At 37.4% G+C, this 25,317-nt stretch overlaps 1 protein-coding gene across 10 annotated transcripts in view; it reads left to right on the forward strand.

The window, feature by feature from the left end:
- LOC114319662 (exocyst complex component SEC3A) overlaps window positions 1–17,377 on the forward strand; it is a 60,376-nt gene extending 42,999 nt beyond the window's left edge. For 9 of the 10 annotated variants that reach the window (XM_082873814.1, XM_082873810.1, XM_082873815.1 and 6 more), the window contains 6 exons: window positions 3,086–3,183; window positions 3,469–3,577; window positions 3,700–3,768; window positions 16,569–16,634; window positions 16,716–16,805; window positions 17,007–17,377. In XM_082873814.1, the coding sequence (XP_082729940.1) occupies window positions 3,086–3,183; window positions 3,469–3,577; window positions 3,700–3,768; window positions 16,569–16,634; window positions 16,716–16,805; window positions 17,007–17,117 (543 nt within the window). In that variant the 3' untranslated portion in view covers window positions 17,118–17,377. The remainder of the gene's footprint in view (window positions 1–3,085; window positions 3,184–3,468; window positions 3,578–3,699; window positions 3,769–16,568; window positions 16,635–16,715; window positions 16,806–17,006) is intronic. The other variant, XR_014332342.1, reaches the window with a different exon arrangement.
- Window positions 17,378–25,317: the final 7,940 nt, after the last annotated feature.

Here is a 25,317-nt window from a genome sequence, read left to right on the forward strand (position 1 = left end):
TCGTATATCGTAAAAAACTGGACTATTTACTTGAAAAATAAAGAAAAATAGGAAAAAAATAGAAGATGAACTAAAAAAATTTGGGAAAAATTATCAGTGTAATCCCGTCATTAAATGAGCCTATCGATGAATTTATTTTATTTTATTTTATTTTTTTTAAACATATCGATAAACAAAAAAGAAAAAGAAAAACGAAGAACTGGAGGTTAAAACTTGTGTATGATAATAGAGTGTTGCTCTGATACCAAGTTACAAGATATAATTGAGAGAAGAATGAGAGATGACGATGAACAATATACCATGTTGAGAGAGAGACCCAAAAAGAATTGATTTGGGTTAACTCTCATAAACACTCTTATTTATATTAGAATAGTCTAAAGTACACAAATACCTGTAACCTTAAACACTTAACAATAAGTTTATGTCTGAACATTTGAGTCCTATTCGGAAATTCATATCCAAACGATACAAATAATGTTTGTTGAGATTTCTTGTGGTGTGCGTATAGAATTTCCCTATATTAAAAGTTGTATTTCATTTCCAGGCCGACTTTAGCAGGGGACCTTCTGCACTGGTTCACCCTTTTTGTGCACTCATTAAACACGTACATTTATATTGCATGGTGCTTACATTGGGCACTGCACCCGTTTAGTAGAAACAACATAATATACTTGGAAGTATTTCAATAAAAGCCTATTTGAAAACTGGCCTTGTGCTGTGGTGCATGTTTTACATTGCAATTCTTTCATTCTATAAAATACTTCATCCAGTGATGCTTGAGCCCTCTAGGTAGCATTAACCATTTAAACCAAAGTTTGGAGAAAGCTTGATAGGGTTCAATTTAATTATTCTTATCCTTGTATTATTTTGGACTTTGGCACCTAAAAAATCTGATTACATTTTGATGTGCTACTGACTGCAGTTGCTCAGACTTGCGAAATGATAATATACTTGACCACAGATTAAAAGTTGTATTTCATCTCCAGACCCTGCTTTAACAAGAGTCTTGTGCCCTGGGTCATCTTTTTTTATTTCGTCTCTTGAAGGCTTTCACAAGAACGATATGCAACTGACTACAGCCGCATACTTTCCTCAGACTTGTGGAATGATTACTTGACCATAGATTAAAAGTTGTAATTCATCTCCAGGCCCTGCTTTAGTGCTAATCTTGTGCATTGGGTCACCCTTTTTTCTTTCATCTCCCGAAAGGTTTATTTGGATTGTGCTTAAATTGGGCACTGTACCCTTCTAGTAGAAGCCACAGAATCTACTTAGAAGTAAAATTTCAGAATAAAAAACCCTTTTCAAAAACTGGCCTTGTGCTGTGATGCCTGTTTCAATTTGTATTCTTCCATTTTTTAACATACTTCATCTAGTGATGCTTCCTTAGAAAATTTTCCCTGAAGTATATTAATGAGCCCTCTATGTAGCATAAACCATTTTAACCAGGAGCTTCCACTCAGTTTCTGAATAATAACTAACTATCCACTGAAATAAATAAATTTGGAATATTTTGGGTTATTTAAAGGAAATGACAAATGATGATGCTTAACTAGGATGGGATACAGCATGGGGCTATATCTTTGACAGATCCCATTCCGGAAAATTTACATCAAGAGGAAGGACCTCAGTCTGGAAACAGCTATTTTTGATCCTTACCTTATGAGGGATTAATTAGTATGGGATGCAGCGTGGGGCTATATCTTTTACTGCTGCCCAGTCAGAAAATTTACATCAATAGGGACCTTGGTTTGGATAGTGTTGGTTATGGGGTCAGCGATCACCTAATGGACTTGCTATCACGTATGGGCGTGGCATTGGTGCTTGACAGCCCATCCTGGTGGCGCTTATGGTGCAGCCCCTCATGCCCACCTACCACTTAGTGCCGGGCTTTGTGATGCCAAGCATATAAGGAAATAAAGTTACTCCTTCACCACTATCTATGGGTTTTGATAAGATGGTAAGTATTTGATCCTAACAGTAAATAAATAAAAATATGAAGCACTATAGATAGATATAATAAAAAATAAATTGAACGAAAGGGAAGAAAGAGTAAACATAGAATTAATAGTGATTCCGCTCAAACCAAACCTACGTCCATTCCTCAAGATCCTCCTCAAGATTTCTTCAGTATTCGTCAAATAGTAGTTACACCCTTAGCTTCATAGGTGCTAGTGAACCTTAACAATTGATCAACCCTAATCACTCCAACCAATATTTGTGAATTAGGTGCTAGTCACACCTAACTCAAGTGATTTTATCTTAAAAACCACTCACAAAAATATAGCTCTTTTTTACGAGAAAAAGAATAAGAGATAGAAAATCCTTTTACAATAAAAGCTCAAATTATCAATAAATTTTCTCTCAAAAGAAATTATAACTCAATGAAAGAACACCACACAATATTTTGAACTCTTGAATAACACAAAATGTTCACCACTTGTCTCTTGCATTTCTTTTTCTCAAAAGTGTTTCCTTTATAAATGTGACCGTTTGAGGTTTCCTCTTTCCTTCCATACTTTTCTTCCATTTGAATTGTCCAAGAATACTGCTCAAATCAACAAAGAAAAAGAAATGAATAAGAACAGAAATGGAAAGGTTTTGCATGAGACAACACATGTTTGGGTGTGTCTCTCTTTTCTTTTATATTATATTATATTTGATTGCACAATAAATTCAGTTAATTTTAAATCGGTGCAACATATATCAAAATGATAAAATACATTTTCATATTTTGTGTCAAATGGTTGTAAAATATGTATCCCATAATATTTTAGATATCATCAAAATCAAACCATAGGATTAATAGATAGAGATGTAAACGTTTTATATTTTACTTTTAATATGGTGTGAGTAGTGAGGTATCACATTAAGCTCTTTTTTTGTTTGTATTTTGGTTGGGATATGTAACATCTACCCACACAAATACCCCCGCAAGTAGCAGATACCATTCAAGTTTACTGCTGGCTGTGAAGAAAGATATTTTGAGTTTTCTATGGAGTTTCTTTTCTTCTCTATCCAGTTTTGTTTAACTGTTTTATGTGTTTGTCAGATTGCTTAAATTATTGGAACATTTGTTTGACAGGTTACTATAATGTTTGTGACTTTGGAGAAAATTGCAGCACAGGACCCAAAATATGCTGATATTTTGCTCTTAGAGAATTATGCTGCATTCCAGAATAGGTATTCATGAATATGTATATATTGCTTTTAGAGAACTGTGCAGCATGCCATAATAGGTATTCATGAACATGTATAGTGTATACATATTTATTCTCCCTCTCGCGTCAGTTCTTCTGCATCAGATGATGAGCCCAAACGGAAATCCTATTCCTAAGGCATTGGATGGGCATCAAAGCCTCGAGGATTTTCTAAATTGGTCTTTATATCAGTTTTTCTTTTGGGCAGCATATGTGTTTGTTAACCATTGTCACCTTCAACATACTAATTAGAAGCAGCTGCATGCAGTCTGTATGACCTAGCCAATGTTGTGCCTACTTTAGCAAAATTTTATCACCAGGCAAGTGAAAATTATGAACTAGCTTGCACACGTCATATCAGCATGATCATATATTATGTAAGTAATCCACCTTTAAAGTTTACTGTTTTTATTTTGTGTTTAGCAAGTTTTTCTTTTAATAATGTATCCTTCAATGGTATGTTTTTTATGTTTCACATTTTAATTGAATTTGGTTGCAGCAATTTGAACGACTTTTCCAGTTTGCTCGAAGAATTGAGGATTTCATGTACACACTCGCGCCAGAAGAGGTTAGTGTTCGGAATGATGCATATAATTCCTTATTCCTAGTCTGGATGCATGTCCTGCTAGACAGCTACTCAGCATCTCTCTGGCCTCTTCAGCAAGGATATTGTTGTGCCACACCTTGTCTTCTTGAAGTTTTGATAGAATTAGCATTGATTTGAGAGGAACTAGTTTTGAGTGCTGAATATTTTTGCAACTCAGACTTGCTGTACTCTTAAATCTACGTCAAACTCCAACCCCATCCCTTTTTGCTTGTGTTTCAGAACAATACATGTGCATCGTTTCTTGCTTTTAACCACATAAAATTCTGGATCTTAAAGTTCGCTTCACTGGAAATTCACAGCTATTTTGATTGGATATAAGATTTATAAGAGTACAAATTGTAAATTTGATGTTTCTGTGGTCATTTGAGGGTTTATTTAGAAAGATTACACCTTGAAGTCCATTGAATATGTCATGTTTGTGATGCATTTCGATCACTGAGAAATCATGTCCACCTTTATGTGACTACTATTTTGGTCTGAACTTCATATTTTATCTGGAGATTATTGTTTTATCAACGCATGTGAAGTGTGTCCCATTATGAAGTGCTTGCTAAAATTGTCATGGCTGTGATGCATTTTGATCCCTTGACAATCATTTCCACTCTTATGTGATGAACTTCATATTTTATCTAGAGCTTATTGTTTTATCAACACATGTGATGTGTGTCCTAATATGAATATGATCACAAGTGCAATATCCAGTAGTGTTTGTTTCTTCATTGATGATGTACTTTTGTCTGCATTTATGTGGCTGCCTATTGTCTTGTGATATTGGGTTTGACCTTAAATATGTCTTTGTACCTTGCAACTTTATATATGGTTTGTCGATTCATATCTTCAGGTCATGATAAACATAATTGACACTTACGAAGGCTTAGAATAAGTTTGAAGAGTTGATTATGTTTATCATGATGAACTGTGTGTGTGTGTGTGTGTGTTAGACACTAGATGACTCTAACTGAGCATATCTAAAAGAGGTTGATAGTGGTTGGTAAGAAGTCATTCTCGCAAGGAATGCTAGGCAGCCAAGAAACATGTTGAAGGATGATGGTTGACAATCCATTGATGGTGTCGGAGAGGGGTTAGAGAAGATAGTTGTTGTTTCTGGGTCCATGCTCGTTTGAGATTGAGAAACAAGCGGTGGATTCAATAGGTCGTGTTTCGTTGTCAATAGTGGAGCGACGACAAGGTTTACAGTGGGAGGTTGATTTGCGTGGTGCGGAGGTATTTTGGTTGGTGTCTCAATTGCGAGTGTTTGATGTATGTGATCGTCATGATGGTTTCCCGGGGTGAGTGTGGGGAGGTCATAGAAGCATGGGTGTTTGGGTGAGGGATGAAGTTGTAGGTCAAGTGGTCCAGGTAGTTGTGGCAATGGGTGATTGGCGTAGTCAAATCTTCATTCCAGAGGCCGATGATGGTTGGGAAGGTCTTGCGTTAGTTCTGGAGGTTTTCGATCCAAGACGTGGGTGGGTTCGTTGTTGACGGTTGCTGTTGAATCAGATAGGAGGTTACGGAGGTGCGTCGCAAGCCATTAGTTTTAGGCAAGAGCCGAAGGGTTGTGATGCTATGTCGCCGGAGGGGTAGAGGTTGACGTCGACGGGGGTTCAGAACTGTCTTGGCAGGCCAGCAAATCTTTCGACGATCTCGGTTCGTGATCATGGTTAGAATTTTTCGGAAGGGTCGTCGCGTTATTCGCAGGGTGACGTGCGAATGGGGGATGAAGTTGGTCCATGGCAAAAGTTGGGTTGGACAAGATCTAATGCAGGTCGCCTAGTTGGCCTTCATTTGAGGTCTGGGCTTAATGCTAGAGTGGGCCAATCGGTGCTCGGTCCAAGGGGTTCTGTCAATGGTGGAGTTAATAGGTTTGGTGGGCCTTTTCAAATGGGCCGATTACAACATTTTAGTAAGCAGGATGGGCCTTATTTGTTGGGTCAAAAGCATAAGTTTAATCAAACCTAGGCTTGTGGGGGAGTTAGGCGTGGTTTAAACCCATATGTCAAACAGTCTTTGGGTCTTTTAGAGACTCGTTGGGTCTTTCGAGAAGCACAAATGCTGAGTCAGGTGTTGCTCATCGGGAGTGGACAGCTCAGGCACCGAAAGGAGGTCCAATGCAAGTGGCGGTTCAATTGCGACATGCTCCGCGATGAAATTCGAGTCAATCTGATGGTCTTGTTCTAGGTCGGGATGTCGCCAAGGCTACTGGGCTACCGCGCGAAACTTTCAATGAGTCTAATGGTTTTGTTTTGAGCTGGGATGAGGCCAAATATGCTGTCATACCTGATTTGGGTCGTTGCAATGCTAGTTCAGTGCCATTAACAATGCCGCTTAAGGTTTAGGAGTCTCGGCTTCCAAGTACTTCAGTGTTATCTTGTTCTGGTGCTAAAAGGGCATGTGCTCTTGTTTCGATGCCTTCACAGGGGATTGGTGCGGATTTGTTATAGCAAGATGTAGATGTTGGAGGGGTCAAAGGTGGTTGGGAGACGGTAGTGCCTGATCGTTGGGAGAATTGCATTGATAAGGTGTTGGGTGTGGAAAAGTTTCAGGTTCAGAGCGAGGGTTCTGTTGATATGGGGTCTTCGTCAGGCTCAGAGGAGGTTGTTTGGGAGGAGTTGGGAGTGTTGTTGATGTTACAGCCTTTGGCAATGGTGAATGTAGGGATAGGGGGGAACAATTGGGGAATGGCCTTTGGGGATACTGTGCCAACGACCGAGAAGTTTTCGGGGTGGGTTTTGTCTCGTATTAGCGAGGTTAGCCGTTTGTTGGGCGTGTCTTTTGAAGGTCATGAGGGCTTTTACTTTGTTTTCAGCAATAGAGGCATCTTGGCGAAGTGGTGTTCCTTTGACGGAGGTGGGGTAGCCGGTTGCCCTGTGTCAGAAAGTTAGTCGGGAATTGCGAAATCTGGAATGTTCAGTCAATTATGATTGGAGGTCAGGGAAAGAGGTGCGGGGAGCCCAACGAAAGCGAGATAGACAACTAGTTTTAAAATGCGGTTGAAGATCTTTTCATGAAATGTGCGGGGGTTAAATGATGTAGGGGAGCGTGGTGTGGTGAGGGCAGCAGTGCGTAGTGCTAAGGGGGATGTAGTGTGTCTTCAATAGACTAAAATGGAGTGTAGAAGGGGGGCATTATAAAAGATATTTGGGGAGGGAGGAGGGAGGGAGATTTGTTGCGTGGACTTACTTGCCGACTTTGGTCACGGTGGGAGGGGTTCTTTGTTGGGATAGCAAGGTGGTGGTGAAAGAGGAGGAGGAGAAGGAGGAGGAGGAGGAGGAGATAGGGGCTTATTCGGTGTCTTGTTTGTTCAGATGTGTGGAGAACGATTTTCGATGGGTTTTCATGGGGGTGTATCGACCAATTCGTGAGGTGGAGAAGAGGTTGTTTTGGGAGGAGTTGGACAGTGTTACGTTTTGTTGGATTGCTCCATGGTGTGTGGGAGGTGATTTTAATGTGGTGTAGTGGCCGACTGAGAGATCTGGTGGTGGTCGAATCTCGGGGGCTATAGAGGCGTTTTGCTCTTTTATTGATGAGTTGCAGTTGGTGAACATGCCAATACAAGGTGGGAGTTATACTTGGTTTGGGGGCCGGGCTTTATCTCGTATTGATCAATTTTTGGTGTCGAGGGCTTGAGAGGAGCATTTTCTGGGTATGACTCAATGTCGTCTTCATCCTCCAGTGTCTAATCATTGGCCTGTCTTACTTTATAGTGGGGGTATTTAGAGTGGTCCCACGCCATTTCATTTTAAGAATATGTGGTTGCAATCTGATAATTTCATGGACAAGGTGCGTGGTTGGTGGTCGAGTTATGTGGTTTCTAGTACTCCTAGTTGTTGTTTAGCCCAAAAGTTGAAGTTATTGAAAGCATATCTAAAAGGTTAGAATAAGGAGGTGTTTGGGCTTTTGGAGAGGCAAAAGGTAGAGGTGTAAGCACAGTTGCAGGTTGCTGGAAATTTGTGTTAATGCATATAATAAGATAGTGGCATATGATAGTGGTGTTGGTGATAGATAGTGGCATGTATAGAATATGATAGTGGTGTTGGTGGTAGATAGTGGCATGTATATAATATGATAGTGGTAGATAGTGGTAATATATAATATGTAAGTGGCATATAATGGGTTATAATGATATTTGTAATATCTCCTATATAAGGAGTGTCATTTGGTCTTGTAAAATAAGAAGTTTTGAATATAACAGAAATATATTCCTTCTTCCTCATATTTTCGGAGTTCTTCTTCCTCATATTTTCTAAGTTGGTTTCAGAGCTACAAAAAACACAGCAGCCCTAAAACCGTCATAGCCATGTCGGAAGTCACGTCCGAAACCACTTCAACCCCTGCCGCTGCCATTCCGGTGAAAACGTCAAACTCTCACTCTGTCCAAATCACCACCATCCGCCTAAATGGTGATAATTTTCTCCGCTGGTCACAATCTGTCCGGATGTATATCCGTGGGCAAGGAAAGATCGGTTACATCACTGGTGACAAGAAGGCTCCTGCTGTTAATGATCCGCTGTTCGACAGTTGGGACGCTGAAAACTCCATGGTTCTGACATGGTTGGTCAAATCCATGGAGGAGGATATAAGCTCTAATTACATGTGCTATCCTACTGCACAAGAATTGTGGGATAATGTTAGTCAGATGTATTCTGACCTAGGAAATCAATCTCAAGTTTTCGAATTAACTTTGAAGTTGGGAGAGATTCGTCAAGGAGATGATTCCGTCACCAAATATTTCAATTCGTTGAAAAGGTTGTGGCAGGATCTTGACATCTTCAACACATACGAATGGAAATCGGTTGACGACTGCAACCACCACAAGAAAACTGTGGAAGACAGCCGTGTTTACAAGTTTCTTGCCGGCCTCAACATTGAGTTCGATGAAGTGCGAGGAAGAATTATTGGCAGACCTCCTCTCCCATCCATTGGCGAAGTATTTGCCGAAGTCAGAAGGGAAGAGAGCCGAAGGAGCGTCATGCTTAAGAAAAAAGGTACTGGTGAATCAATTGAAATTTCTGCTTTAATTAGCGATGCTGCGGCCAACAAGGCTGCAAATTACCAGCGCAGGTTTGATGATAAGCCACGGGTCTGGTGTGATTTTTGCAACAAGCCTCGCCATACACGCGAAACGTGTTGGAAGATCCATGGCAAACCTGTCAACTGGAAAAGCAGCAAACAAGGAGAGAAGAATCTTGGCTTTCCTACCGCTAATGAAGCCGATTCAGGTCCCTTCAACAAAGAGCAGATTGATCTACTCTTAAAGCTGATAAAATCCAACTCCTCATCCAGTACTCCTAGTGTTTTGTTGGCACAAACAGGTAGAAATCCTAAAGCCTTCTCTTGCCTAAACTTCTCTCCGTGGATCATAGATTCCGGTGCCTCCGATCACATGACTAGTTTTTCCCATTTATTTAGTACCTATTTCCCTTGTTCTGGTCATGACAAAATCAGAATAGCCGATGGTAGTTTTTCACCTATTGCAGGAAAAGGATTTATTAAACTAACTGAGAAAATTAATCTCAATGCTGTTCTTTACGTCCCCAACTTAGCCTGTCACCTTTTGTCTGTCAGTAAACTATCTAAGGATTCTAATTGTCGTGTTACATTTTTTGAATCCTATTGTGAATTTCAGGACCAGAACTCGGGGATGATGATTGGGCGTGCTAGGATGCTTGAAGGTCTTTACTACTTTGATGAAGTACCTGTTAGTAATAAAAAAGCTCAGAGCTTTAATAGTACTAGTTCAATCTTTGTTCGAGAAAAAATAATGCTATGGCACTATAGGCTAGGACATCCTAGTTTTCTTTATCTGAAACATTTATTTCCAGAATTATTTAAAGGGATTGATTGTTCTTCTTTTCATTGTGAAAGTTGCATTTTTGCAAAATTTCATCGCTCTACTTATTTGCCAAAACCTTACCAGGCTTCCAAACCTTTTTATTTGATTCATAGTGATGTTTGGGGCCCTTCTAAAATCACTACTCTTTCTGGTAAAAGATGGTTTGTTACATTTATTGATGACCATACCCGCTTATGTTGGATTTATTTGATGAATAAAAAATCTGACGTGAAAAATTTATTCACAAATTTTTACAATATGATTGAAAACCAATTTCAAACCAAAATTGGTATTTTACATTCTGATAATGGAACAGAATATTTCAATGAGCAGTTGGGTGAGTTTTTGGAAAAAAAGGGGATTTTTCATCAATCTACATGTCGGGATACCCCTCAACAAAATGGCATTGCAGAACGAAAAAATAAACATCTACTTGAAGTAGCACGTGCTATAATGTTTTACATGCATGTTCCTAAATATTTATGGGGTGAAGCAATTTTAACAGCCTCTTATTTGATAAACAGGATGCCTACAAAGGTGTTAACATACAAAACACCTTTCGATTGTCTCAAAACTTTTTTTCCTGACACGAGGTTGTTTTCTGATTTACCCGCCAAAGTTTTTGGATGTACTGCCTATGTTCATGTTCCTAGTCAATTTCGTTCAAAACTTGACCCCCGTGCTATAAAATGGGTTTTTTTGGGTTATTCCTCAAACAAAAAAGGGTATAAGTGTTTCGATCCTCAAACCAAGAAATTTCATGTGAGTATGGATGTGTCATTTGTGGAAACAAAATCCTATTTCCCCAACACTTCTCTTCAGGGGGAGACAAGTGGAGTAGAAGACCGTTTTTGGGATATTTCTATCCCGCTCCCCAATGTCATTTATCCTACACAAAAACCACATCTGTCTGATAATGATCACTTAACCAAGTTCTATGGTGCCTAGTCAAGAAGATTCTTGTTTAGGGGGAGAAGTACTACAAAATGATCTAAATCCTGAGCTTCAGGTTTATACTAGGAAGCGATTTCATCTGAGGAATAATGACCCGAATGTCCATCCTAATGACCCGAATGTCCACCCGAGTTCTGGCATCGAAATTTTAGGTAATCCTATTCCTTCTATTTCCGACCTTGATGTTCCTATAGCAATTAGGAAAGGTGTCCGAAATTGCATTAAACATCCTATTGCAAATTACCTCTCCTATCAAAGATTGTCTAAAAACCATAGAGCTTTCACATCTAGGATTTCACACTTGTTTGTTCCAAGGAATATACAGGAAGCATTGGATGATCCGAATTGGAAATTAGCAGTCATGGAGGAGATGAATGCTTTAAGGAGAAGTGGTACTTGGGAGATAGTTGATCTACCCAAAGACAAGAAAACAGTTGGGTGTAAATGGGTGTTTACGATAAAATGTAACGCAGATGGAAGCGTTGAGAGATACAAGGCGAGACTGGTGGCTAAAGGCTTCACTCAAACTTATGGGATCGACTATCAGGAGACGTTTGCTCCTGTTGCTAAAATAAATTCCATCAGAGTACTGTTATCTCTTGCAGTAAATTCAGATTGGCCTCTACATCAACTTGACATTAAAAATGCATTTCTCAATGGTGATCTTGAAGAGGAGGTGTTCATGAGCCTACCGCCGGGATTTGAGCAGAGACTTGGAAGCGACAGAGTATGCAGATTGAACAAGTCATTATACGGACTCAAACAATCACCAAGAGCATGGTTTGAACGCTTTGGGAAGGCAGTTATCAGTTGTGGCTTCTCGCAGAGTCAAGCAGATCACACAATATTTTATAAACATTCAAAAAATAGTAAAATTGCAATTTTGATTGTTTATGTTGATGACATCATTTTAACTGGTAATGATGAAGCAGAGTTAGGAGCCCTCAAAGAGAAACTCGCAAAAGAATTTCACATTAAGGATCTGGGAGCCCTCAAGTATTTCCTCGGAATGGAATTTGCAAGATCCAAGGAAGGTATATTCGTTAATCAGAGAAAATATGTTCTTGATCTCCTTGGAGAAACAGGTATGCTTGGTTGTAAGATGGTGGAGACTCCGATCGAGCCTAACTTGAAGTTACAAGCTGCTAAGGCTGAAGAAGTCAAAGAGAGGGAACAATATCAGCGACTTGTCGGGAAATTGATTTACTTGTCTCATACGCGGCCTGATATTGCCTTTGCAGTCAGCATGGTAAGTCAGTTCATGCACTCACCAGGGGCAGAGCACTTTGAGGCCGTTTATAAGATCTTAAGATATTTGAAAGGAACTCCAGGGAGAGGCTTACTGTTCAAGAAACATGGACATCTTCAAGTTGAAGTATACACAGATGCAGACTGGGCAGGAAGTGTTACAGACAGGAGATCAACATCCGGATACTGCTCCTTTGTAGGTGGGAACCTAGTTACATGGCGGAGTAAAAAACAGAATGTGGTAGCTAGAAGTAGTGCAGAAGCAGAGTTCAGAGCTGTTGCCCATGGAATCTGTGAAGTAAAGCAGAGTTCAGAGCTGTTGCCCATGGAATCTGTGAAGTAATGTGGATTAAAAGAATTCTTGAAGAATTAAAGTTTTCTCACCCGACACCTATGAAGGTCTATTGTGACAACAAAGCAGCTATATCTATAGCTCATAATCCAGTTCTACATGATCGCACAAAACATATAGAAGTGGATAAACATTTCATCAAGGAGAAAATCAATGCTGGCATAATCTGTATGACCTACCTTCCAACAGGTGAACAATTAGCTGATGTGCTAACGAAGGGACTACACAAGAAGCAATTTGATAAGCTGACTAGCAAGCTGGCTATGGAAGATATCTTCAAACCAGCTTGAGGGGGAGTGCTGGAAATTTGTGTTAATGCATATAATAAGATAGTGGCATATGATAGTGGTGTTGGTGATAGATAGTGGCATGTATAGAATATGATAGTGGTGTTGGTGGTAGATAGTGGCATGTATATAATATGATAGTGGTAGATAGTGGTAATATATAATATGTAAGTGGCATATAATGGGTTATAATGATATTTGTAATATCTCCTATATAAGGAGTGTCATTTGGTCTTGTAAAATAAGAAGTTTTGAATATAACAGAAATATATTCCTTCTTCCTCATATTTTCGGAGTTCTTCTTCCTCATATTTTCTAAGTCAGGTTTTGGATGCTATGGAGGCTAATGGTGGTTTGTCTTCGGAGGATGTTTCTTGGCAAAAAGTGGTCAGGAGTGCTTATGCTCGTATTGCTAGAAAGGGGATTTGGTCAAAGTCCTATCATAATAAAACTTTAATGCATTAAGGACAAGCACAGAAAGTTTTCCTTCAAAAGTTCAACACATACCACTATTACCAAAATATTAGACTTTAAAATAATATAACTTCTGCTCTAGATGTCGATTTTTAATAAAATTAATATTTTTAGAATATTAAATAAGATCCATGTTGACTATGAAAAAAAAAATTAAAAAAAAAATTTATTACTGTTGAAATTGATGCAAACAGTAACATGTTACTCTGTTTGACAGTAATATGTTACTCTGTCTCACAGTAACATGTTACTGTAGCAATATTGTCCAAGAAAAAAAAAAGGATATTTTAATTTGTCCTTACTCAATTATGCTCCTCCTTATTGGCTTATGAAACAAAATAAATTAGGCTGTCCTTTTCACCAAACAGGGGTCCAATGGATGGGTTTTGACTAAATTTCCCTTGCTAGAATGGAGGAGGTTAGCTTTTGGCAGAAATCCAGGTGTTTGTTGCTAAAGAAGGTAGATCATAATACGAAAATTTTCCATGGAATGGCTAATTCATCAGTGGGGGAATCAAATTAGGAAGGTTAGGGTGAATGGGGTAGAGTTGTCTTCCAAGGAGAAGGTGAGGGTAGGGATTGTGGGCTTCTATCAGAATTTATTCAGGTCTCCAGGAGATCAGTGGCGGCCTTGGGTTGAGGATTTGGAGTTTAGTGTGCTTCCTGAGGTGGATGCATCTATGTTAGAGAGGCCGTTTTTTGAAGAGGAGGTGTTGGGAGCTTTGAGAGGGATGAATGGTGATAAGGCTCCTGGTCCAGATTTTTTTTTTGATTGGTTTTTTTCAACAATGCTAGGATATAGTGAAAGGTGATGTGATGGCTTCGATGGAGTAGTTTTATCAGTTAGGCCAATTTGAGAAGAGTTTTAACACGACTTTTCTTGCTTTGATCCCAAAGGTGGTAAGGGCTGAGGATATCCGATAGTTCAAGCCTATTAGTTTATTGGGGAGTGTGTACAAGATTTTGGCTAAAGTTCTGGCCAACAAGCTTAGGATGGTGTTGAGTTCTGTGGTGTCTGAGTCTCTGAATGCTTGTGGGAGGTCAGCAAATTTTGGATGTAGTGTTGGTGGTTAATGAGTATGTTGATTCCCGTCTTCGACAAGGAAGGCCAGGGGTGATTTGCAAGTTGAACATTGAGAACGTATATAATAATGTTTGGTGGGGCTTCTTAATGTCTGTTCTGGAGCTTATGGGTTTTGGGCTTACATGGAGAAGGTGGATGTATTTCTGTATCTCAACGGTGAGGATGTCGGTGCTTATTAATGGGGTGCTGGCCGATTTTTTCCAGACCTTCCGTGGTTTACGCAAGGGTGATCCGCTGTCTCTGCTTCTTTTTATTTTGGTGGTGGAGGCATTTGGTAGATTGGTGTCTAGGGCGGTGTGTGGTGGTTTGGTGGAAGGTTTTTGGGTTGGTTCTGTGGGGTTTAATCTGCTTGTTTGTTTCTCGTCTTTTGTATGCAAATGATGCTTTGATTTTATGTGGGGCAAAGCTGGAGCAATTGGGTCATCTTCAATGTCTTATGTCATGTTTTGAAGCAGTGTCTAGGCTAAAGGTGAATCTTACAAAATCGGAGTTGATTTCGTTTGGAGCAATGGATGAGCTTCAGTCCTCGGCAGCTATTTTAGGTTGCAGAGTGTCGACTTTGCCTATGTCTTATTTAGGGCTGCCTGTGGGGGCTTCTTTTAAGGCTAAGGTGGCGTGGGATGGTGTTTTAGAAAGGGTGTAACGTTGGTGTTGTGGTGGAAGAGGCAATATTTATCAAAGGGTGGGAGATTGACTTTGCTAAGGAGTGTTTTGGGTAGTATTCCAACTTATTTCATGTCGGTGCATGTTATTCCAGCATCTGTGGCTTGTCGGTTGGAGAAGTTGCGGTGGGACTTTCTATGGAGTAGTGGTGAAGGTGAGTTTAGGTATCATCTAATCAGCTGGAATGAGCTTTGTTGTCCAAAGGAGGTGGTGGCTTTGGGGGTACGGAGGTTGCGGTTTGTAAATTCTGCTTTGTTAGGGAAGTGGTTGTGGCGGTTGGCTTGGGAGAGAGATCGTTTGTGGCATTGGGTGATAGCTGTGAAATATGGGACGGGTTGGGGGCAGTAGAGTCCGAGAAAAGTGGGCGAGTCTCATGGATTTGGGTTGTGGAAGGGTATTTGGCTCGGTAGGGGGGGGTTTTGGGAGCAGACCCAGTTTCGGATGGATTTGGGATATAGGGTGAGGTTTTGGAGGGATTGATGGTGTGGTGAGGTGCCTCTGGAATTTCAGTTTTCGATGATTTTTTGTCTTGCTCCCAGATGCTATGGTGGCTTCTTATTTGGGAGGGGTTGGGATTGGGAATGGGGTGGTTTGGGATCTTGGGCTGCGTCGGCAAGTTCAAGATTGGGAGTTGGATTATATGTTGGATTTGTTGACCTTCCTTCATAGGGTGCATGTAGAGGAGCGGGGAGATGATGTTTTGGTTTGGGGGTGCTTGTTTTCTCTACTTTTGGAGTGATGTGGGTGCAATAGAAAGGGGTGATGGAGGTGCTTTGGAGTTGGGGTGGGGGTCGGGTTGGGAAGCGGCGTCGCAAGGCTTGGGCTTTGGCTCCTTTATGCTTAATGTGGTTGCTTTGGTTGGAGCGGAATTGGCGTGTTTTCCAGGTAGTTGTTCATCCTGTTTCTTGGTTAGAAGATAGATTTTTGCAAGTTCTGTGCAGTTGAGTGTCAGAGAGTGTGGATTCTGATTTGTTTACTTTTTTAGATTTCCTTGATGATGTCATTGGCTAGTTTTGTTTTTGTTTTCCTGTTTTGTAATCTTTAGCATCCCCTTGATGCTTTTTCTTCAATAAATTTTATTTATCAAAAAAGAAAAGAGTTGAAAACTTTACATCTTATTTTCAGAAGACAAGGATAAATTTAACACTGGCTTTCTGATAATTTTCACTAGAGACAATGCACTTGCAACGCAGCAGGGCCATTACCTAGTTGTCTAAGGGCAATTCCCTGTTTTCCTAGGCATTCTAACCTTGGAAGCACGAAACTCTTACTTGGGTGATATTTCTTACTCAGAAACACGAATCCGCGCTCCCAAGTAAGAAACCTATAAGAAACTTAATCTTAACTGAGATAGAACCTCTCAAACATACAAACCTCAAAGAAACAAAAGAAACCCAACTCAAACTTATTCTAATACTTTATATTTACACAAATATTTATATGTACTTAACAAAGACATTTTGTAGTTAACATCAATTTCAAATATTAATTCATATTTTCACACATATATTACAACTAAGCAGATAAAAATGATTGTTAGAATATATTCATATATGTATATATAAAATATATACAAGCTACCACAGGTGCTTCCAAACTTTAGAAACTTATATATGCCACCTCTCCAACCCCTGCTTCATGCAACGAAGATTTTCACAACCAAGTCTCAAGTATAAGTGTGTCTTGATAATGAATTTTATTTAGCATGTCCGGATAATAAATTTTATGGATATTGGATATTGCATTAGTGCTGTGGTTATTGTTGCTATGATGTCATTATCAGTACTCACCTTCAGATTTTAATTCAATCTCTATTTATTACGATTAATTGCCCATAGAGTGTTTCTTTCCCTGTAAAAATTTCAGATACCATTCCAGCTTGGATTGTCAAAAGTGGATCTACGGAAGGTGGTGAAATCTAGTTTATCTGGAGTAAGTAACTATATACCTTATAGCATATCCCATCTTAAGTTACAAAGATGCTTCAGTAATGCAAATACTAGTGTTGTACAGGTTGACAAGTCCATCAGTGCAATGTATAAGAAATTGCAAAAGAACTTAACCTCAGAGGAGTTATTGCCATCTTTATGGGATAAATGCAAGGTATGTATGGTTTTCTCATAGGATGAAGTTTCTTTTGAGAGTTGAGTTTCCAGTAGTGAGGTTGAGAATAATTTTGCTGTTGGGTATGATTCCATGGTGGATAATTTTGTGATGCATTATAAGTAGAAATAAAATAGAACAAATTAGAGGTTACTTGTTTACATCTAACAAAGGTTGTCTTTTTATTTTATTTTTTGACAGAAGGAATTTTTGGACAAGTATGATAGCTTTGCACAACTTGTTGCCAAAATATACCCCACAGAGACTATTCCATCTGTTGCTGAAATGAGAGACCTTCTGGCAACCATGTAGAGAGTTTCTTTTTTTTAAAAAAAACAATTACTTTGCTGTGATCAATTTTCCCTCATTTAATGGATTAATATATATATATATATATTTTTTGGGAACTAATTTAATTGATTAATTGGATAGGTGCTTTAGAATGAGTCAAATAAGCCTTGTGTTTGTGTTATAGTTCAGAGGAAATTTATTTGTTGATTTGTCCCTTGGGCTTTTAACTTCAAGCTGATGGTTGATTGGAAAGCTAATTGCCTATCTTCTTCTTTTTAGTTTTGGCACAGCTTTAGCTTTTCATGATCGGTTGCGCTCAATGTCGAGCCATTAAATTTTGAGTTTGTCCCTAACTTTTTATGTTATCATGTTATGTCATGTTTGATTTGTATTTGGTTGGTGTGGTGTTAGCGTGTCATGTTAAAAAATTTCATCTTAAACTAAAAATATGAGATGTATGAAAAAATTAAAAATTAAAGATTTTCCCCACAAATTAAATTTGACAAAACTAATATTTGCTAAACAATATTATGCATAAAAATAATTGATTTGAACTTAATCTTTTTAAAGTCATACCGGTAGCATGATATTACCTTTTCCATAGGCTAAAATTAATCCATGTCATTAGCTAACTTGCCTTTTTATCAACCACCCCTTTTGGTTGGATTTTCAATTTTTTTTTTTTTTCATTGAAAAAACAAAAAATTAATTTTGTAAAAAAAATAAAATAAAATCATATAGGAGATATGAAAAATATAAATTGAAAACTCAATCAAATAGGGTGACTGATATTTGTAATCAAAACTACATAGCTTTACTTAAAAGATTGGCCAGTGAGAGCATTTCTAATTCTTAATATATTATTTCATCAAAGTTAAATTTGACAAAAAGGTGTTCAAAAATCATCTTCAAGGGAGGGTCAAATCAAGAGGAAGTTATTTTTGTTTTCATCAAATTGAATACTTAACAAATTTTAAATTTGATGAAAATTTACAAGGATGAAACGTTGAGATTTTATTTTATTTTTTCATCAAATTTGATAAAAATGAAAATTTAAAATAAGAGAAAAAAAATTAAAAATCTTTGAATAAAAAAATTGAAGTAGTTCATATCAAATTAAATTTTTTATTTAAATTTATAATCAAATTTAATAAAAAAAATTAGTAAAAGATTAAAGATGCTCTGACATGATTTAATTTCAACCAATTCATGTCGGTTAAGGGCTTTTGTGTAGGAAGATTTTTTAAAAATAATGGATCTTTAAGTAAGAAAATTTTATTTTCGGCAGTGATAGAGAGCTCTAAGTATATAGCTATAAATGGAGCTCTATACAATTGGTAGTTAAAAAAAAAAAAGGGGGGGGGGGGAATAGTCAAATTATGGTGATTCCAGTTTTGACCGACCTTTGTTGTATTCCGGACTCGAATTACATGATTTAATATTGTTATTCATGTATTTTTCCCTCTTTTCCCCTTCCTATTTGAGTATTGGAATGTTTTGGGTGTAACGCCCCCAAAATGATTCAATTAAGATAACTCATATGCTGAATAAATATGAGAAACAACACACTTTCATACATCAGAGTTTACTATTTAACAAACAATTAAATGCCATATAGGCTTACATCTTTTCAAGTCATTGCTTGGTTACACAAATTGAGTCTCGCTCATTACATCTTAAGCCCTTGGCCAAATACCAACATACACACAACAAAACATAATTAAGAAGCTCTTGCTTCCCGAAAGTCCATCCACGCTATTACCTTGGAGAAAACATCTCATCTGCACCTGAAAATGGTATTCTCTTATAGGGTGAGCCAACAGCCTAGTAGAAATAATCTAACACAATTTATGAAGTTTAGCAAAGGTATAAATACCACGTATATAAACAATACCAATATGCAAGCATCCACAAGGCCTGCATATCTATATGCCACTAAGACCAATCTTATTCCATTTTCCTGCAATTCATTTCCAGTTCATATATACTACTCAATTCATGAGTTAAATTCATTATCTTTCAACAACCAAAATGAGACTACAACTCAATAGTTTTCCAATTATGTAAAACACATACATAAACACTTCAAACTTTTCCATTTTACGGATATTTCGTTTGAAGGAACCGGCACCCATTTATATAAGAGATTTTGGGTCTTTCACCCAGGACACTCAGGCCAACTTGCTTCAAATGGAGTTCATCCCCTTTCTTCTCCCCAAACAAATATACATATGCAATGCATTTATAAACATAATCATATATGGAGTACATCCCCTTTCTTCTCCTAATAAATATGCATATACAATGTATTTATGACATCATCAATTATGGAGTACATCCCCTTTCTTCTCCCAATAAACATACATATACAATGTATTTATAACATAGTCATATTCAATGACACTAACAATAGATTAGCATTATATCGCCTAATCCTCATACAATTTCTACAACAATCATAACTATCCTCCACCGATAGCCCAATGCAACTATTTCCAAGAAATGTTCAATTTCGGAATAAATAGTTTATTCAAAACTTCCATAGGTGGGATAATACATATCCAATATCACCGCCTATATCAATAACCATCCAATTTAACATATTCAATGTTAATTCCAATTATTTATACAAAATAATCATTTTATCAAATTAGGGAAAAAATTCTCATTTTTCCAATATTGACCCAAACACCCAAAATCAACTATTTTGGTACACCAAGATCTTATATTCAAACCCCATGCTCATTTATCTCTTATACATAAAAAATCCCTCTTTTCATATAACACCCAAATCTTAGATTTGTCCAAACCACAACCAAATCTCATAGTCTATACACAATAGCAAATAACTAAGCTAAAAAACCATATTAAAGTGCAGAAAATCCCTACCTCAAGTGTAGAAAACTCAAGCAACAAGGTAGAACTTCAAAGATGACGAAAACCACTTTTACTTACATCAAAACGAAGCTCTTGAAGCCCTCTACCATATTCTCAAAGACACCAAGGTCAAGAAAACAATGGATTTAGATGAAACCTTAGAGAGAATGCGAGTTTTAGAGGGAGAAGCTGCAAATTTAGGGTTTGTGGGTGAAAAAGAGATCAAAAATGAAGCCAAAACGGCGCTGCTGTGAACTGATGTATACAAGGCTCGCTCGAGCGACTAGACACAAAAAGGCCACCTCGCTCGAGCAAAAGAATGCTTGCTCGAGCGAACAATGCAAAGCTTTAGGTCTGCAACGCAGAAGCACGCTCGAGCGAAGGAAAGCTCGCTCGAGCGAAGAACACCAACCATCAGGTTTTACAGAAACGCAGACGTACGCTTGAGCACAAGAGTGCTCGCTCGAGTGAAGAGACACACAACACAAAGCTCGCTCGAGCGCAGGAAGCCTCGCTCGAGCGAAGAGACCAAAATCTGGGCAACAAAGTTTTGGAAAAACAAGCAACCAACTTGTTCCAAACACACAACTACAAGCCAATAACCAACATTAAGGGGATACAAGGGAAACAAGACATAAACCACCCTCCAAACCAAACAAACCCGAGTCCAGAACACCACAAGAGACGGGTCAAAACCAGGGTCTCTATATTGGGCATGTTCGGGACAGGTTGGTTGCTAGTTGTTCAAGTTGTTGTTGTCCAGAAATTTGCTTCTTCGCTTGAGTGAGCTTTGTGAGCTCCCAGCATTTTTGCAGGCCTACAGAGATTCTGGAAGGGTAATGTTCTTCGCTTGAGCAAAGCTTCTTGTGCTCGAGCGACGGTGTGTGTCTGTAAAACTTCTGATGGTATGTATTATGTGCTCAAGCGACGCTTCTTGCGCTAAAGCGAGGTCACTTATTGTGTCTGGTCGCTTGAGCGACAACTTCTTCGCTCGAGCGAGCCTCGCGTATATCAGTTCGCAGCAGCTCATTTTTACTTCCCTTTTTGTTATCTTTTGACTCAAAAACACTAAATCGACTCATTCTCTCACTAAAATCCAATTTCTCTCTACAAATCCCCTAGGATCTAAGGGTCTCTACCCTACTCCCTTTGAGAAAAAGGTAGAGCACCTCAAGGGCTGCCATTACATTCGAATAAAGTTGAGTTTGGACATTTTTAAGTTCCTCCACTTCTCCTTTGGTCTTCTACACCTTAATATGATCTTTCACCTAGTTATTTGTCGTTATGAATAAATGATGAGATTTGGAGGTATTTTGAGTAAACCTAGGGTTTGGTTTCAAATTGAAAACAGAGATTTCTATGTTGTGTTCTATAAATGAATATGGGGTTTTGAATATGAGGTTATCTTGTGTTAGAATGGTGGATTTTAGCCTTTGGATTGATATTTGAAAAATGGGGAAATTTGCTCTAATATGTGTTAAATAATTATTTTGTAGAAATAATGGAATAGGTATGGGAAATGTGAAATTCGGAGGATGTATGAATGAATGGTGTAGTTGGATTTGTTAAATCACTCAGTTATGGAAATTTGATGAATTGTCTATTATAAAGATTGTATATCTGTTAGAAATAACTGTATTAGGCTATCGGTAGAGGATAGCTATGATTGTTATAGAAATTGCATGAGGATTAGGTGAATTGAAACTAATAATTTAATTATGTCATTGAATATGACAGCGTGTTAAGGCATTGAATGTGCATAAGTGATAGTCATTGAATATGACGGTATTTAAATACATTGTATATGTATAACGTTGTAGGAGGAGAAATGGGATGTACTCCATGTTTTGGGAGGAGATAGGGGATGGACTCCATTGAAGCTAAGTTGGCCGGAGTATCTAGAGTGAAAGTTCTAAAATCATGTGTATACATGGGTGCCGATCCCGCGGATGAAATTTCTGTAAAATGGCAAGATTAAAGTACTTATATGATAGTTATGTTGATTGAGAACCACTGAGTTGTATTCTCAGTTGGGTTATTCGGAGAATTATAAATTTGGCCTATGAACTGAAATGAAATGAATTAACTTGAAATGAATAAATGGGAATGGATTGAGATGTGAATATCGGGACTGTATGGTCATCTGAAGAAGGTGCATTTTGTCATAAATATTGAACATATACCTGACACTTATATCTTAGTTAAACCTCATATATTGTGATAGACTGTTTCTACTGGGCTTTGGCTCACCCTACTTGGGAAACCATTTTCAGGTACCGGTGAGATGCTTCCTCCAAGGACGTAGCGTGGGAGGACTTAGGAGCTGGAGGCTCTATTTTGTTATTTTGTGTTTAAGTGTTTATTCAAGCCAAGGGTTCTATATGTGTAGAGCTTATGACTCTCTTTTATTATAACCAAGTTAATGTCTTGGAAAGATGTAAGCCCAGAGAGCATTTATTTTGTCGTTATTAACTGACGTTACATACTATAGATTCAAGATGAATATTTATGAATGTATGATACATGTAATATCTTTTGTAATACGGACTCTGATGAATGAAAGTACACCAATTCTATTATACTTACTTCTTTTATGAGTTGGATTATTTGTATTATTTTGGGGGCATGACACAAATCATAGTGGGAAAAAATAGTTCTAAAACATTTTCCTTTTATTTTTTATTAGCGCTACAGACAAAAATTCTTTTATGAAATTGAGGCTTTAATAAGATTTTTACTAAGATGTTGTTTGATAAAATTAAAAATTAGGGTAAATTAATAGCACTTCTTGAGATTTGGTCCACTTACATCCCCATCCATTGATGTTCTGGAAATTACATTCTCATTCCTGTGGTTAATAATCTCATTTCACAAACCTCCTTACATGTATAGAAAGTACCAACTCTTAATAGAAAAACATAAGAAATTATATTGAAAAAAAAAAGGAAAGCAAAGGAAAGGGGAAAAAAAATTCAAAGAAAGTAAAGCAAAGCAAGAAAAGATAGAGCGTATGAGTTCAATATCTTCATTCCATCTAAATAATTACAATGAGTGGGCGGGGGTTAGTGTAATTTCCCAAACGTCAGGGGGTGATATGTATTAAACCCAAACCTCAAGGGGTTTACGTGTAATTTATCCTAAAAGTAAGTATGAAAAATTGAATGCTGAATTTTTTAATCTAAAAAGTTGTTTGTTATGTATTGAACTTTAAGTACTTATTCAATTAAGCTTTTTGATTTATACGAGCAGTGGAAGTCTGAAAAATAATTAAAATTTCAATTTTTTCTCTTTACCTTTTACATTAAAATATTTAATTAGATTATTTTATCACGCTAATATAATTGGTAAAAAAAAGTTATTGTAATCACAATTATAATATTATATTTTAAAATTTTGAAAAATTATGATTATTGAGATTTTTCTCTCTTGCATAGGTAATCATTCATGCAATAAAATAATAATTGCAAAGGTAATCAATTAAAAACTTACTTCGTATTTCATCATTTTGCTTATGGTATCACCAATATCAAATGTCCATAGAATCATTTTACATGTAAAAACCATAAACAATTATCATAAATTACCTTAGAAAATTGGAGATAATAAAAAAAATAAAATTTGTTCTTCAACTTATAATAATCACTGAAAAATCGTCAATATGCAAATATGATAATTACATTTATAACTCAATGTAAAGAGTGCAATTGCATTGCAATTTGCTCACGTAAGTTGAGCATAAAATTTTGATCAGCTTTTGTCGATCCCTCCCATATTTCTAAGCTTTCTAAATTAGTCTCAGGTTGTTGGAGGTTGTTACTAGGGCCATTCACATTTTTGAACTCTTCAAAAAATCTGTTGGTGATGCAAATTCTCCTAACAAAATTGTGTATGGTTAGATAAGCAATTACAATATTCCTTCGCGTAGTAAACGTATATGCTGGCATCTTCTTTAATATTGGAAAATGAGTCTTCAGTACTCCAAAAGCACGTTCAATTACATTCTTGAACTTAGCATGTACTTGGTTGAATTGCTCTTCTTTTGTTCTAGGACGACAACTATTTCAAAATTTAGATAACCAATATCGCATATTACGGTAAGGTGCCATAAATCCACAAGTATGTGTGTATGCTGCATCGCATAAAAAATACTTCTCTGCACAAAAGAATAAAAAAATTATCATAATATATAAAATGAGCAATTAATATAAATAATCACTTAACTTGGAGGAAGAACCAGAAAGTTGTTGGTTGGATCACTCATGGCCTTTTTTTTTATCACTCTAGAGTCATGTGCTACCCCTTCCCAACCAACCCAAACAAATGTGAACACCATATCAAACTCACATATAGCAAATACAATTTGGTAACAATAGCCCCTTCCTCTTCCTCTATAAAGAACTTGTTGGTCAGGTGATAGGCAGCAGAAATAAGTGTTCCATCAAGTGAACCTACAACATCCTTTAAAAGTATAAATTTATCAATGTGAAAACTTTAAAATTTCTAATAAGCTAGAGAGAATTGCATATTTTATATAATTTTAATAAATGAAAATTTTCATAACTATTAAATATTTCTCTTAGATGACGATTATGTCAAATTTGATTTGTAGGGGATTGTATGAAGTGGAAACAATAATTTCTTTTGAGAAATTGAGCATAACACATAACATTTCATAGAAGTACTTATGTATTGTTTGTGTTGAATGATTGAATTTCCGCTTAACAAAACGTTTTTGTATATTCTGACTCAATACTATGAGAAACCACTACAAGAATTAATACTTTTGGCAACAAAAAAATTGGTCGCTAAAAGTCAATTTTTGGTCGGCAAAAGTTATCCGCAACCAATTTTTTTGGTCGCTACTTTGGTCGCCAATTGAGGGTCGGCAAAAGTAATTCGCGACCAAAATTGTGATTGGTCGGCAAAAGTTGGATTTCGCGACTAAATTTTTAGTCGCTAAATATTTAATTACCGCGACTAATTTATTTTGTCGCCAAAACACTTTGGTCGCGAAAAGTGATATTTTCCCGACCAAAAAGTTTGGTCGCCAATTATCACATTCAACAACCAAAAAGTTTGGTCGCCAATTGTGACATTCCGCGACCAAAAAATTTTGGTCGCCAATCATGACATTCCGCGACCAAAAAATTTTGTCGCCAATTGTGACATTCTGCAACCAAAATTTGTTTGGTTGCCAATTGTGACATTTCGCGACCAAAAAATTTGGTCGCCAATTGTGACATTCTGCGACCAATATTTTTTTGGTCGCCAATTGGGACATTTCGCGACTAATCAATTGGTCGCCAATTGTGACATTCTGCGACCAAAATTTGTTTGGTCGCCA

This window comes from Camellia sinensis, chromosome 6 (assembly GCF_055761805.1).
Source record: "Camellia sinensis isolate YWXY chromosome 6, ASM5576180v1, whole genome shotgun sequence".
NCBI lineage: Eukaryota > Viridiplantae > Streptophyta > Magnoliopsida > Ericales > Theaceae > Camellia > Camellia sinensis.